This window comes from Trematomus bernacchii, unplaced genomic scaffold (assembly GCF_902827165.1).
Source record: "Trematomus bernacchii unplaced genomic scaffold, fTreBer1.1, whole genome shotgun sequence".
NCBI lineage: Eukaryota > Metazoa > Chordata > Actinopteri > Perciformes > Nototheniidae > Trematomus > Trematomus bernacchii.
Window position 1 is genome coordinate 1,913,750 of NW_022987966.1, and position 16,784 is coordinate 1,930,533.

General features: G+C 41.5%; 1 protein-coding gene across 1 annotated transcript in view; it reads right to left on the bottom strand.

The window, feature by feature from the left end:
• Positions 1 to 251: 251 nt before the first annotated feature.
• LOC117471033 (calcium-binding protein 8) overlaps positions 252 to 16,784 on the bottom strand; it is a 127,890-nt gene continuing 111,357 nt past the window's right edge. The window contains exon 6 of the mRNA XM_034115814.1: positions 252 to 1,697. Coding sequence (XP_033971705.1) covers positions 1,570 to 1,697 — 128 coding nt within the window. The 3' untranslated portion in view covers positions 252 to 1,569. The remainder of the gene's footprint in view (positions 1,698 to 16,784) is intronic.

Below are 16,784 nucleotides of genomic sequence, written 5' to 3' on the forward strand. Positions count from 1 at the left end.
GAAGAGGGGGTCTTCACCTCCTGACCTGTTTGTAATGGGGCAGCCACCTCTCTCTCTGCTGGTCCCCCTCCCCTCTCTGAACCCGAGAGAGCAGAGAGCACCGACAGGCAGGCGCACACACACACACACACACACACACACACACACACACACACACACACACACACACCACACACACACACACACACACACACACACACACACACACACACACACACACACACACACACACACACACACACACAGCAGAACCAGACAGTGTATTTACAAAAGACGCGTACTTGATCTCATGCACTTGATAACAGGTGTTTGTACATACATGTGACGTGATGATGTCAGAGCAGGAGTTTAGAGCACACCTCAGTCAGAATCAACCTGTTAGGAAGTCACTCAAAGTTTGACAAGACCCTTATTTTACAGAAATTGTTGTGATTCACAGTTCTTTATCTGTGGTCTTCACACAATAGGGACAATTAAAAAATGAAAAAATGTTGAATGCTAAATATATTTTTTTGTTCATATATAGATCTTTGCAGACTTAATTTAAATGATGGATTCAAATTAATAAAATGTGCAACAGTGATAGGGTCATAGATGGATAAATTATAATTCCTTTTCATTTTAACATGACATACTGTATAGATTTGAATGGAAAAAATCCACCCTTACATCTACAGTATATATACTGTACACCTATCTGTAAACCTTACAGCATTTACAAACTGCATGTTTTCATATTACCAAGTTTGAACCCAACTTCCTTCCATAATTCCAGCGTGTTATCCAGGTAAAATAAAAGACCTACCCTTTCATATGAAAGGGTGGATCTTTTATTTGAACAGGACAAAGACAACTTTTCTTAGCACCTTAACAGTGTTCAACCAACAGTGAAGGAGGAGATCTAAAAACCACGTTTCTGAGCTAGTGTGTTCTAAAATGAATATCACAGGGCCAAAACACAGGCCAGGAGTTACCATTCAACATTTTGACTGCACGCTTGACTGCTTGGTGTGGGTGGATGATCTGATGCCAGCACTTTATACCAGCCACAGACGCAGGAGATGGAGATGGAAATAGAAGGTTGGAGAGCTGGAGCACTGTGAACTGTGACGTACGGCTCTTTCTGCTTGAGTGGCGGCCGGGTCTATCATTATACTTCCAGGAAGCATAAGAAAATAACTATTCTTCCCTTTCCGTGGTTCCATTTCAGTCCTGGTGGCTCATCAGACTCCTGCTGGGTGACAGATCTGCAGCTCTGAACTCCTGCACTCAAGCTTCTTTTTTTGTTACTTTTTTTTATTGCATCAAGGAAACATACACGACAGAGTATTATGTGTAATGTCAGCCCTTGAGTGTCCCTGTCAGAGTAAAGGGGGAGGAGCCTCCATGACTCCTCATGCTGGCTTCAGGTGGAGAGGTGCCACTTGTTCGAAAAAAAACGAAGAAAACATTCAAAAATGTATTTTCTCGATGATTCGTGTTCTTCCTTTAGTTATTTTCCTATCAGCAGGGATATGATCTCACCGCCTGGCATGCACATGCAGGCTGCTCCCTGCTCATTGGGCGGAGCTACTCCATGCCGTTCCTCAGCATCTGGTTGGCTGCGATGAGCATCACGCTGATGATGAACGCCATGGCGAAGGCGCAGATCAGGCTCTTCCTCACGCACGTCTGACGGTTCTTCTTTGAAGGGTGGACTGAGAGAGAAATGAGAAGAGACACAGGAAAGTGACAGCTTAAAAGATGGTTACACTTCTGTTTCTGACATGTTTGAATTTATCACCAGAGAAAGAAGATAATGAAGACAATTATATGTCATAAAAAAGCAATATAAAAAAGAATTGTTCATCATTAAAAATATCAAAATCATCAAATATTATGCAACAAATGTCATACATAATATCATAGAAATGAATATTATAGTTTCCAATCAATAATAATAAAAAATGGGATACTACAGTAAGACATAACATTCTCACAATAAAGTCAGTACTATACTATGTCATCAAAATACTTAAAAAAGCATAGTATTTTATAAAAAATACCATACAAATATCCAGTTATAAAAAGTCATAGTATAGTATGTCATAAAAAATGACATAAAGCATCATGGTATATGCCACAAAATGTCATCATATAAAGTGGCAGTATAGTTTGATAACAAATAATTTACTACTATGGAATGTCCTAAAAGAGTGATATGGTAACGTATGTAACAGAAAGTTATTTTATAGTTAGCCACAGAAATGTCACGTATAACAGTAAAGTATGTAAAAAAAAAGTTCTCAAAATGATATATACAATATAGTATAACATGACAAAACGTCATAGTATAGTATGCAATAACAAGTCATGGTATAAAAACACTCAATGTGGTTTACAGTATAACAAATAACCAAAAGTCAGAAAGAAAGTGTTTACTTCTTTAGTCTGTGTCAAATGCTCTGCCCTAGGGGAGAATAATGCCATTCAAACTTAAATAAAACAGATGTCTTCAAATGCAAGTCTTGCTTCTGTCAAAATGCTTTTTGGTTTGTTTGGAAAAGCAATGGAATATAGACCTAAGGCAGAATATGACTATAAGAGGCTGGACATTGACAGGTAATGCTCGGAAAGCCTAGCATAATAAAGATGACATGAAGAGGCTCCAACAGGTCTGTACTAAAAACCTGTTTACTAATAAAAGTGTCCCTAATATCAAACTGGGACGCTCCATCTACCCCTATTGCTTCATTCTGCATTAGGAAATGTTCTAGTGGTTGTAGTATTTATGATGGCAGTAAAGGATTAAAGGAAGACAAAGTCTGTGAGAACTCTGCAGTCGATGGGTGAATACAAACCTTCCCCCTGGAGACTGGGGTCTGTTACCTCTGTGAATCCAATGTGTCCAATGTTAACTTACGTCACATACTCAACTAACAGATTTAATTAACGTTTCTACAAACATACTTATTTTTTACCAGAATAAAGCTAACCAAGTAGTTTAATTTGAATTGATATCTTTATCTACATGTTGAAGTCTCAAGGACTACCCAGGACAAAAGCGTTCCTTATTGAGTGAGTGTATTACGGGTTGGGAGTGAGGGTGTGTTGGAGGATGTTGGGACTAAAGCTCATTTTAATTTGTATCTTTATATATTTATAACTGGCAGAGAAAGTAGGCTATAATCAAGCAATGACTGAATATACTGTTTGCATATATCATTTCACAACTGAAGAAGGCTCGAATATGATTGACAGTAAACATGTCAGTGATGCGTTCAGATGAATTGCTAATTGAGCCATTCAACACAAAGATGTGCATAGTGTCATTCTCCACTGTGGCTTGGACCACAGGAAATAAACTAGAGGTGTGATCTCACATCAGTGTTGCCGGGCGACACTGACAGCTCTGCTCTGGATACCATCTGAATGAGCAGCGGGAAACTGTGCAGTGATCAGAGAGGGACACTGAGCGTCACAGCTCTCAGGAGACGACTGAGTGTACCGCACACATCAGACAGGAAGACCAAGGCTTAGTCTGAAAGATTTACCATACACCGCGTCATTGGCCTGTTTGAACTATGGAGTAATAAATGAACCAAATGTAGATACTGTTACTTCCTTATTTGAATTCACACATAACGTTTATTTACTTGTTAAGATGAGTCCTATCCAGTAAAACATTTCTTGTGAATCTCTAGAAAATGCTTTCAATTGTCTGAAAAATGCAACTGAAGATGTCATACCTGCTTAACAAACTGAAGGTGTGAGGATTGAAGAAATGGGAAGTTAAGGTACATGCAGCTTAGACTAAATTCTTCATGAAGGCTTTAATGAGCAGTCTTTGTTTAGTGCTGATTCACTATTGTGGTCCATTTGAATGTGTTTTTTGGTGCTATAGAACTGCAATCAGTTTTATTTATGCCCCTTTCACACCAACGCAACTCCGGTTCAAGCTCCGTGCTAGAGCTTTTCTGGTTCAGAACCGGTTCTTCGGTTTAGCGCCGGCTCTTTTCACACCGCTCAGAGCCCGACTGGTGCTGCCGCTGCTGCGTCATGACGTCACCGTTTACGTCGCTGAGTTTCTCCCCAACGCCGGAGCTCACTTCACAACAACAACGGGCCGGGGACTGCGTTGCTTTTAATCATACGAAGCCAGATTAAATTAAATAACGACTTCTCCAACCTTATACTTTTCTCCAGAGTGCCGTGGTTCATTGTTTATTAATGTGTTTCAGCGGCATTTACCGACCGCTGCAGTGCTGGCTGCTCTTCCACGGGAGTGTATTCTCCCGTTAGCTCCGGGTTAGCTGACACGGCTCTAAAGTATTCACTGTCTGACTGTCACACAAGCAGCTGATACATATCCCCAGTTCCCCTTAAGTGAATGTGTGTCAGTCTGAATTGACGCTGTTTGGTGTCAGTCTGAATTGACGCTGTTTGGCATCACAACGCTGTTATGAAAGTTTCTCTGGTATAACATGGGTGATGTTAGCATAGCAACCGAAGCTAAACTGACTACTTGCTAAGCAGTTTTCTACAGGCACTTTTTACCGACGTATTTTTCATTATGATTCTACTTGTGATAGTCGGACATGACAACCTGTGCAGCCCATGTATTGATTCCATCCGATAGCTGCTATAATAACAAACGTCTGCCTGCTCTCCACAATGATCAATAACAGCGAACGGATGGTCAAAGTAAGGTACAAATAAACAGAATCACACGAAGCCTGGTTAGTGTTGCCTGACTTTATAAAGTGTGTTTTTTTTTAACAAGTGTGTGGTTGCGTTCTAGTCACTTTGCTCAGCACTACTGCTTGTTACAACTTTTATTTGCCGTACTCGCCTTAAGTGTTAGCTCAGGTTAATCTCGCCCCCCTCCGACGTAAGCGTGACGTATGCGGTTCTTGCTTCTAGACGGACAACTTTTTGGTGCTCGAAACGAACCGGATTCCGGAGCTATGACGCTGCTCCGCTGCGGTGTGAACAGGAAAACCCGGTGCTTTTCAAGCACCAGCACCGAACCGGCCCTGAAACACCGTTGGTGTGAAAGGGGTATTAGAGGTGTTTTTAACGTTTCCACAATACATTTAAGTATGAAGAGTTCAGACTAAATATCAGTAATTGTGGGAAAAAAGGGGGGGAAAGCAGTATCATCTTAATGCTAAAACCTTTAAAGACAAAAGAACTTGAGTGCAATCAAATGAAATAGATATTCAAGTAGAGACAAAGATTCACACAACCAGACTTGGGGAGTAACAGAGCTCATGTAAAGGGATTATGTCATTAGATTACAACAAAAGGAACTGTAATCCTAACAAAGAAATGACTTGCATGATTACAATGTTACAATACATTTTCAAATGGAAATGGGTTCTTCACTTATTTTTGTATGCAATATATTGATGCCTTATCTGTTGGACAACTTAACAAAAAAAAAAAAATTAACATGTAGAAAACTAAAAGCAGCATTTTTAAAGGTGGGGTATGTAATTTATTTCAGAAACACTTTTTGTTATATTCCATGGAATGCTCTTAACATCCCGATAGCAATGAATATCTTAAGTGCTTTGACAAAAAATCCATAAAAAAAATGTCATCTGTGGCAATCATTTTAGCCGACCCGGCTAAAATAACTGGATGGCCTACCTGCCTGTCAGCCTTCCATCTGTGCACAAACTTATCTCGTGCCCTCATTGGTCATGTGCGCGTTCGTGTGTGTTGGAGGAGGGGCTCTGTAAGGAAGTGGCAGATTTTTTCCGGTTGTGTATTTTCAAATTCTAGCGCACTCGAGCTGGTTTCTCCAAAATGACCTACCCCACCTTTAAGCTGTTCTGTTCTGTAGGCTAATACTTTAAGTGTGAATCTATACACCTATTTCCTGAATCTGCTTTATGGTTTTCACTTTCTTTGCTTCATTTGTTCTGTTTTTAATTCAGCAGGTGAACCTATATGTTCATAAAATAGTGTGTGTGAGCTTAACTGTGTGTATTCAACTAAAACGGAGCATTTTCTGATTGCTGGTGTATTACTGCCTGAATATGCTGAATGAAAGGCAGGTTTTCCTATCAATACAATCTCTGAGCAGAGGACACATTTCTGAACCTGAACATCTTGGTCACACAAATTGTTCTGTTGTCTTACATAATAGACTTAATTAAAAAACATCTTATTGATATTTATTTTCTCTTTTATTTATGTGCATTGCATTTAGTATGCAGGTAATCCAAAAGCGGAAAGTAATGACGTTACATTACATTTATATTGTGATACTTAGATTAGGTTTCTAATTACATTTTTGTACAGGTAACTAGTAACTTGTAATTGTTACTGAGTACATGTTTAAAGCACCCCTCCCAACCCTGCACACAGCAGCATTATCTCTCTGCTATAGTCCTTCTGGTCTGATCTGCCTCCCCCCCAGCCGGTACCTCCCCTCTCCTCCCCCCTGCAGCGGGTTGTCGGACTGCCAGCGGCTGAAATGATTTTACCGGGTCGAGGTAATTAGAGACGCTGGGCCAATGATCCGCAGCTACATGGCTCACACTCTCACACACTCTATTTTGAACTCTCAAGAAGCACTAAAGTAATCAAAAATGCCTCTTGACTGCTCCAGAGAAAGTGCACTGTGGAAAGTGAGACGGCTTCATCTTACTTGGCCAAGGCATCAAGGCAGTGTCATAAACTGGCAAACTCTCAGTGAAAAATGCTATTCAGACTCTCACGCCATGTAAAACGTGATGGGACTGCATTTTGAGCCAAATGGATTATCTGAGAGTGAGCTTTTAGCCAATGGGAAGACTACGTAACTAAACAGTTGAGGAAGCATCTTGGCTATAGTGTTTGTACACAAGCCATTATGGAAATATGTTCTAATAAACACAACCCACACCTTGTTGTGTATTACAACCGCAAGTTTCAATCTAATGGCCATTGGCAGAAACGGTTGATAATTCAGTCGCATTCACATATTATTATGATTATAGTTAATTTGCTTCATTAGTTGTGCTGTTGTTATGAAACTACACTAACAATTACCCATATGCTGAGCCATTTAATTATTTATTAACACCTACATCTTCTTTTTTTGTAAATAAATCCAAACTGATAGATGATTATGCAACTGATTTATGGCTCAACTGTTTTAACAAAGTAAAAAGCCAATCAGAATGCAGGTCCAGCAGCTCCGTAGACGGGATAGTCTACAGACTAGTCAGACTCAAGGTGACAGAGAGGTATCTGCTGCTGAACGGTAAATACATAACCCAGATATAACAGTAATAACTTTATATATTGTTGTCAAATCAAAACAGTAAAAATGTACACTCTGGCCTAAAGTTGTAGGTGTGTCAGTGACATCAGGAGACTGACACTGAAGAACTCCCGACTTGGTTACAGAAATAATTAAACCAGTGCAAAGTGCCTTTAGGTAACTGTTGAAGAGCAAAGCACATTTTGCACAGTTAATTTTGCATCATTAATTGTGCTTCTGCTGTGAAACAACACTAACATCTTCCCATATACTGAGCCATTTAGTCCCTTTATTATGACCTAAAATCTTATTTCTTTAAATCAAGCCAAACTATATGAGAAAATAAGATGCAACTGATTTAAAATAAAGTATTATAATTGTGTGTCTTTTCCAATACTACAGCAGCTAGTTTCTAGAGATGGCAAATCCGGATCCTTTTACGGACTCAGGGTCTTCTGAGTCAGTCATTGAAGAGATCCGGATCATACGTGTCATTTGAGTCATATGAGTCAGCATCAAGAGGGTAGAAATCCTATCGGTGAAACCGAAAAGTTGTTGCATTTCACGAGCATATTAAACTGACGTTATATTAACCTCCGCTACACAGTGTATTTTGCTTTAATAAAAAATGTTGATCACAAAAAAAAGGGTTATTTTGCGATTTGGCAAATCTGAGTCTGCTGTTGACTCGTGCATGAGGACGAGTCTGCTGGATCTCTGGATCTGCTGCTATATGGCTACGGCTCTGAGTCCGCACGAGTCTGCTCTGCTGTGTCTTGCACAGTGAGTCAGGATTTGCGAATCTGAGTCTGCTGTTGACTCGTGCATGACGACGAGTCTGCTGGATCTGCTGCTATATGGTTACGGCTCTGAGTCCGCACGAGTCTGCTCTGCTGTGTGTTGCACAGCGAGTCAGGATTTGCGAATCTGCGAATCTGCGAGTCTGCTGTTGACTCGTGCATAATATAGCCGCGGGAGCCGGGTGCTGGAGGAGGGGCTATGCTCGTGCACATGACGAGTATGGATCTCTGGATCTGCTATGCTATTACGGTTAGGAGCCGTCGGCTCCTCTGAGTTAGTGATGGGAATTCCGGCTCTTCTTGGTGAGCCGGATCATTTGGCTCGGCTCACCAAGAAGAGCCGGCTCTTTCGGCTCCCAAACGGCTCTTCAGTTTACCACATATTCAGTGGCGGCGCCAGAGCATTTTTGTTGGGTAATCTATGGTAGGGCTAACCCATACAGTGGTGGTGCTCAAGTCAGTATTTGCAATGTAATTACATACACGCTATATCGCCCCCTTGACAGTGAAACGCCACGCGTGAGGTTTAGATTATTTCCCTGTCTCAATCAAAATGGAACTGTATGAAATAAAACGGCACATTTGTCTTGTAGTAAATAAAAAGGGATCACTGTGAACGTGACGTATGATAGTACACGTTGAAGATCCAATGGGGATACTGAATGGCGGTTTCGATTGATCTCAATCAATAAGGCATGACCAGAGCCGTATATATAAAGGGCATGACGCAGATCCAACGTTGCGTTGCTCTGATTGGCTGTAGGTCTATTCAAATTGCATTCGGAGGCATTTTGATCTGACCGCGGCCCGCGCTGATATTATAACGCCAGAGAATTTCCACACCTTTAGTGTATAAAACTCCCCCACTACTTAGACTATTCCTTGCACCCCTCTTACGGGCCGTCTCCACGGCAGCGTTAAAAAATCTTGAAACGCTTCTGCCCATTCACTTTGAATGGGGTGACGTCACTTTTTTTCGCTTTCGCCGAAATGCATTGTGGGCAGGCGAGCGGAGATTCTCAGGATTTTCAAGATCCAAAGTTGAACAATGTTCAACTTTTGAAGCTGAGGAGGAAGCGTCAGCCAATCAAATCCCGTGTACGCAAATCTGACAGTTCAAGCTCTAGCCAATCAAACGGCGTGTATGCTGGGAGAGCCAGACCGCAGGTCATTTCCTCATATTCCAAAAAATGGAGGAGAAATTAGCGGTAGGGAATCAATCACCCGGTGCTTTATGACCAGACCTACCGGGATATAAACCGGAGGAGCCAGGCATGGAGGGAGGTGGCAGAGACAGTGGTATGTTTTCGCCTGTTTTGGGGAGTTTATATCCAGTTTACTTCGGGCTTTTTGGCTTCGTATGTCGCGGGCGGGAGATTCATGTGATTGGTTGATCGCAAAAAAATCCCCAAGCCTCAGATACGCCCACCTCCAAGATTTTTTTAACGCTGCTGTGGAGACGGTCCGTTATAGCATAAGCCCGAATGGTCTCAACCATATTGCATCAGTAACGTCGTGCACTTGTTGTTACAGCAGGATCAGTTTGTGTGCTGTGGACACGACCCGTATATTTTCGCAATCCGTGTTCTCAACATTTAGCATTTCGCTTATTATTTAATTGAATTTGCATCACTTTTCATGGTGGGGCTAAGGTGGGGCTAAGCCATTTCTTGGTATGGCTGTAGCCTACCCCAGCCATACCCTGGCGCCGCCACTGCACATATTATACCTTTTATAATTCAATCAAATGTAGCCCTGTTTTGACTAATGATTTATATGTGTACACATATCACTTAAATTATTCAATACATCCTTTGTACTGAAGTATTCAAAAGTAAAAATTACATGTTTAATATCAATTATTTGCTGTGGCCAATTGTTTTCATTGCATTTACAGACCCTTGTATCTCTCTGATACCATCCAATTAATGCACAGACTTGCTTGTAAACCACGCTACACAAAGCAGATAGCAACACAAAAACTTAAGCATAGACATTTAAAAAAAGGGGCTACTGTATCGACATTTTAAAATTATATTTAAAGAAAGGGCCCTGACAAAACAGCAGGGCTCTATTTCAGTATTAACTATAGAAAAAAAGACAGCAACAGCTGACATCAAATCTTTGCTGAGCCCAAGGATAATCATAAATAAATAACATAGTGAAAATAAATATATTGCAATGCTCAGTACAGCAGCATCCAACCGTCTCTAATCATAAAAAAACATAATAAAAATAAATGTATTGCAATGCTCAAAACAGCAGCATCCAACAGTCTCTAATCCTTGGATATTACATGTAACTGCATGCATGCACGGAGCAGCTGTAGCGCGGAGATCATCATATCATTCTGTCTTGTATTACTTAAATTAAAAAAAAAAAAAAAAAAAACGGCTCGTTCGCGGGCGCGAGCCGGCTCCCGTCGTTCACTTAAAAGAGCCGGCTCTTTGAGCCGGCTCGTTCGCGACCGACACATCACTACTCTGAGTCCCCACGAGTCTGCAGGAAGTTTCACTGATCCGCGTCCCCTCCCCTGAGCCAAACGATCACTTCTGGCAGCTATCCTACTTGCTAAAGGGTAGGCAGATGGACTGGGGTACGTTGTAATGTGGTTTTACATGTTATAAAGAGAGTAGCGAGTGATGCAATTTATAGTTTTAATTTGTACGTCACACCAAGTGTGGGACTCAAGGACTCGGGTTAATGGAGAGGGGAGACTCGTCACGACCAGCTCATTTCTAGGATCCGGGTTAATGATCCGGATGAATCAAGACTCGCCCATCTCTACTAGTTTCCAGTATCGAGCTGTTGGAGTCAGAGTTGAACGGGGTGGGAGCAAGCCCCCAGGAAGTGCGCCGGACTCTGATGAGAATATTCGTTGTGGCCAAACGGCGGTACTACACTTCTGTTAGGTTGCTGGGCTTGTACTTGAGTAAAAGTAGAAGTACTCAGATATTGTACTTGAGTAAAACAGAAGTACTCAGATATTGCACTTGAGTAGAAGTACTCAGATCTTGTACTTGAGTAAAAGTAGAAGTACTCAGATCTTGTACTAGAGTAAAAATAGAAATACCAGAGTGTAGGAATACTCTGTTACAGTAAAAGTCCTGCATTCAAAATGTTCCTCAAGTAAAAGTAGAAACGTATTCTCATCAAAATATACTTAAAGTAGCGACAGTAAAAGTAATCATTGTGCAGATTGGTCCATTTCAGAATAAAATATATGATATGTTTTATAATGATTGATCATGAAAGTGTTCTCAAAGCTGGTAAAGGTGCAGCTAGTTTGAATGACTTTGTATACTGCAGGGTAGCTTGTGAATTTACTCCAGGTGGAACTAAAGTCTGATTTAACACTTGATTATATTTCACATCATTCATCCACATCTGTGAAGTAACTAAAGGTATTAAATACATGTAGTGGAGTAAAGGTACACCAGTTACCTCTGAACTGTAGTGGAGTAGAAGAACAAAGTAGCAACACATTGAAATACTTAAATAAAGTACAAGTATCTCAAAATTGTACCCAAGTATAGTACTTGTTGAGTTTATGAACTTAGTTACTTTACACCAGTGGCTATAAAGATAGAAAGACTAAGCCTTGAACAGAGGCATGAAAATACATTTTCAAAATGCTCAACAGTGCTGCCAAAATTATAAACTGACTGCTACACAATTAAAATAAATGCTTTTATATATTTCTATTAGATGTGACTCTTTGGCGTTTCTGTTATTATTAACTGCTAGTTAGTTGTTCTGACTGCTAAAATCCTCTGTTATTCCTCATTTGAAAGCCGATATTCCGTGGGGTCGGGGGGCTCGGATCCTTGTCACCTTTTTCATACCTGATGAGTTTGCATTCCTGATATATATATATATATATATATATATATATATATATATATATGCATATAGCCTGTGTTGTATATTTATACACACAAATGAACAACCTTTGTTGTAAAAAAAAAAATAACAAGTTGTATTGTAGTGTTTCTTTTAGTGTTGTTTTATGCTTATCCACATTTTGAATTCAGATCACAGGAGAATGCTGGGCACAACATAAAGCTCAACAGTGAAGCTGGCAATGCTGAACAAAACCATCTAGAGTTATAATATTTATTCAGCTGAAAAAGTCAAAGCTCTACGAAAATGTAATTAAAAATATATTGCACATGGTTGGTATTTAACAACAAGGGGTGTTATAGTCTGTGTTGTAGTGTGTGATATTGGTATTTATGGAAACATTTTACACCTTTCCTTCAAGTACTATACGTTTTAGTTACTTGTGGGGTACTTAACATGAATAATCACAGATACTATCCTTTTACTCCATCACATTTCAAAGAGAAATAGGCTATTGTTATTTTAACTCCACCACAGTAATCCATCATCAGCTTTACTTTTTAGATAAAGATTTAAATCACAATTGATCATAACTCAAAATACATATATTTTTGTATATTACCAAGTGGTTTCATGTACAACCCACAAAAGTATCATGCTAAATGAAGCTCTGTTGCTTGGATATCACTAGATCCTGTTATCAGTGTAATATAAAAGTACATAACGATTTATGGTCACATTAGCATAATTACTAGCTAGCCCCTAGCTGCTAACTGCTGCGGCCGCCTCGTTAATATCAAATCCATCATAACAATCCAGTACCATGCTGTCATGAACGCGCGGTGCTGTTACGTGTACACGTGTGACGTGCTTGATGTGAACGAGCCTTTTGGGGGGCGTGGTTAAAGTTGCGCATGCTCTATGAGCGCACATACGGGTACTTCTCAGGCATGACGGGTAATCTGTGACGTTTCGCTCTTTCAAAAGTTGGGCCATTTTATCTTCATGCGCCAATGAGCAACTCTCATAGGAATGAATGAGGCCCCGCCTCCCACGCTGTATCCAGTTCTTATTATACATCCATGGGTGGGAGCAGTGTGGAGCTGCCAGCTGTGAGGGTGGAGATGGGCTGTGGTCCAGACAGAAGTTTTCAGTCCAGTCATCTGAACGCTGTCAGCCTCATAAAACACCTCCAGCCGCCCAAACATACTACACCTCTCACTGCCAAGTATCCACAGAGCATTTTCTTCAGTGGTCCACTGTGGTCGTGAAGGAAATGAGCTGTACGCTGGTTTCCTGCTGACTTACGGCTGTCTACCTTCCCCTGTGCTGTAAATCAGTGGACCAGTAGGGGAAATAAAAGTCATGTTACTTGATAAGCAATTTTCGAGCCATCAACTACCAGTTTGATGATGAAATGCTTCTGGGGGCAAGAGCTCCGGATACTACAAGACCACAAATGGAAACCAGAAGGCTTTGGATACCAACATCTTAGACCCCGTTTACACGAGGACGAAATGGGTTGTATCCGCATAGTTTCTCTCGCGTATAGCCCTTTCGTTTACACGAGGCCGTAACGGAACGGCGGAAACGGACCCCGCAAACGATAACGGGTCCCAAGGTGGATAGATCTGCAAACGGAACGCTCTGGGAGGCAAAGGGTTCCTTGTGTACGCCCTATACCAGGGGTCGGCAACAGGCGGACCGCGGTCCGGATCCGGACCCAGACGCCGACCTATACGGACCCGGACCTATAATCAATACATTAATAGGGGATTTCAATTTTGACGGGGCGATTCTATTTTAACCGCCGCCGACAGGGGGCGAAAGAGACGAGTGAGCGACAGGGAGAGAAACACAGAAGAAGAGACGAGAGAGCGGCAGAGAGAAGAGGAGAGGAAAGTGAGTGAAGAGAATAATTAGCGATACAGGGAGAGAAGCGGAGAGGAGAGTGAACAGGCGTGTTAGCGGCAGACAGGGAGAGACAAATAATTACACATGGCGCTCTCCAAGAAGAGGAAAGTGGAGAGTGAGAACAGAGCTTTTAACCCTGAGTGGACGGACTCATTCATGTTCATCCTGCCCACTGGGAGCACAGAACCAGTGTGTCTCATTTGTTCAGAGACCGTGGCGCTCATTAAAAGTGCCAAAAAAGTGTTTGACCAAACATTCCCTCTCAAGTCAGAACTGAGGTCACAAAAAATAAGCAGTCTCAGAGCCCAATATGATCAGTCCACCAGGATCAAAATTAAAACTAAATATGGTTCCAGGGCAGGCTAACCGAGGCTAACCAATGAGCACCTGCATGTGTGTATGAGAATGGCCCTGACACCATTTCAGCCCAGATTTAAACTCCTGGCAGGACAAGCTCCAGCTCAATTCTCGCACTGAACCAAACAAAGTGAGTGAGGGACTGCAATATAAGAGGGAAAGAAAGAGAAACTTTAAAACTGTTCAATTGTTATGATGTGTAAAGACTGATATGTTCTATAATCGTCTGAAACTGTTAAGTCATGATGTGAAACGGTTAACAAAGAAAAAGGGAAACTCAAGCTGCTGCTACACTTTATTTTATTTATCTAAAATTAAGCACTTTTAAGATGCACATATTTTCAAAAGCTATTTTATTTATTTTCTCTATTTTATTTTTAAATGCAGCCCAGAGAGGAACATTACACATATCCACAGTATTTACTGTATATCTGTATAGTTCAATGTTAATTGACAATACATTTTGTAGTTTTTTAATTGTACTTTCTTTATTTGATTGGCAGTCAGTTGTTGATTACAGACGTTGATAAAGCTACAGGCTACTTCAATATATATCACACTAATTCATAAAGCAACTTAGACATTTTGATGTTCCGGACCTTTGCATGGGGACATTTTCTCTAACTGGACCTCGTTGAATTTTAGTTGAATACCCCTGCCCTATACGATCATTTCCCGATAGATGAAGCCATAGCCCCGCCTCTCCCCACCTCTGCAGGTCACTGCTGTGTGGTCAGTAGCTCCTGTCAGTAGCTACTGCTAGTGCTACTGCTACTGACCATGCTACAGATGTTAGCTCCTCTACCACAACCATCAGCAACAAGTGGACATGAAGAATTACATGAACTACATGTTGCTAAATCCACCGCGGGGCATAAACAGAAGGGCAACCATGGCAACCATGCTCCGGGGTCTTCTTCGCTGCTTTTGGTGTATTTTGTGGCGGCAGCAGCGCCACTTACAGGCCCGGCATATGTACTACAGCGTTTCCAGCGGGTCGAGCGGTCTCGTGTGAACAGACCATAGACTGTATATATAAATGGACGTAGGGTCCGTGACGTCACCCATAGGATTCTGCAGAGTTGCCGAGAAGCCCTTAGTAGGCGGAGTCGGCCACTAACGGCTCGACAGTGGCGTCAGAGTTCCACTCCCGCCTGCTCCAAATAAGGGCAAAGAGGCGGAGCTGAGGCGGGACCTGCTGCCTCCGGGCTGGAAGTTCCAGAGCTAGCTCAAGCTACCAAGCTAAGCTAACATGCTCACTATCTGCACACTGCCGTCGCATTTTACGTTTCTAAGGTAAGCGGACATGAGACTATTCAGCAAAACTAGTTTTTAGCATAACGGGCCGTCTCCACGGCAGCGTTAAAAAATCTTGAAACGCTTCTGCCCATTCACTTTGAATGGGGTGACGTCACTTTTTTTCGCTTTCGCCGAAATGCATTGTGGGCAGGCGAGCGGAGATTCTCAGGATTTTCAAGATCCAAAGTTGAACAATGTTCAACTTTTGAAGCTGAGGAGGAAGCGTCAGCCAATCAAATCCCGTGTACGCAAATCTGACAGTTCAAGCTCTAGCCAATCAAACGGCGTGTATGCTGGGAGAGACAGACCGCAGGTCATTTCCTCATATTCCAAAACATGGAGGAGAAATTAGCGGTAGCGAATCAATCACCCGGTGCTTTATGACCAGACCTACCGGGATATAAACCGGAGGAGCCAGGCATGGAGGGAGGTGGCAGAGACAGTGGTATGTTTTCGCCTGTTTTGGGGAGTTTATATCCAGTTTACTTCGGGCTTTTTGGCTTCATATGTCGCGGGCGGGAGATTCATGTGATTGGTTGATCGCAAAAAAATCCCCAAGCCTCAGATACGCCCACCTCCAAGATTTTTTTAACGCTGCCGTGGAGACGGCCCGTAATACTTCAGAATCTTAAAATCCCTTAACGTTTGTATGCAATTGTGCTAAATTAAACACTGGAATCAAGCAAATATTAATATGTTTGCATGACATTAGTTATTTATATTTTGCCATCACTTAATTATACGTTTAATACATTTAAGTTAAGCTAAGGTACATGTGATGATAGCTAGTTAGTACTCTTACCTGTGAGGCCTCCTCCAAACAGCATTATAACCAGACTGTATCATTAAAACTACAAGTACCAGTTCTAGGTCCTTGACTTTAGACAAACAATTCAAAAGACAAAATGTATTTAAAGACCAATCTTTATTTGAAGGTGCCTCTTAACCTGAGATATTAGTTATACAGTAATAGTATTGACAATCTAAAAAAACTGAGCAACTCAACGGTTCACTTTTATATTTCTTATAGTCTAAAGCATTTATTATTTTCATTTTTCCCCTCTCATATTCAGTGTGGATGGATTGAGACAGCGTGGTGTCCAGAGAGCTGCAGAGACTTCAGAGAGAAACCTCCGTGTGATGGACGTCCTGTCTGTTGGTTTGGCCGGAGAGGACTGAGGGTCTTTCCTCTGTGAGGAGGACCAGGCCTGATGGAGGAGCCCATGCATAGCTGATACCACCTGATCAGGCCTAGTCTGTCACTTTATTTGACTAAATGTGTTTACTTATACATTTAATAGGTTTACACCTTCTGTCCATATGTGCTTTTTATT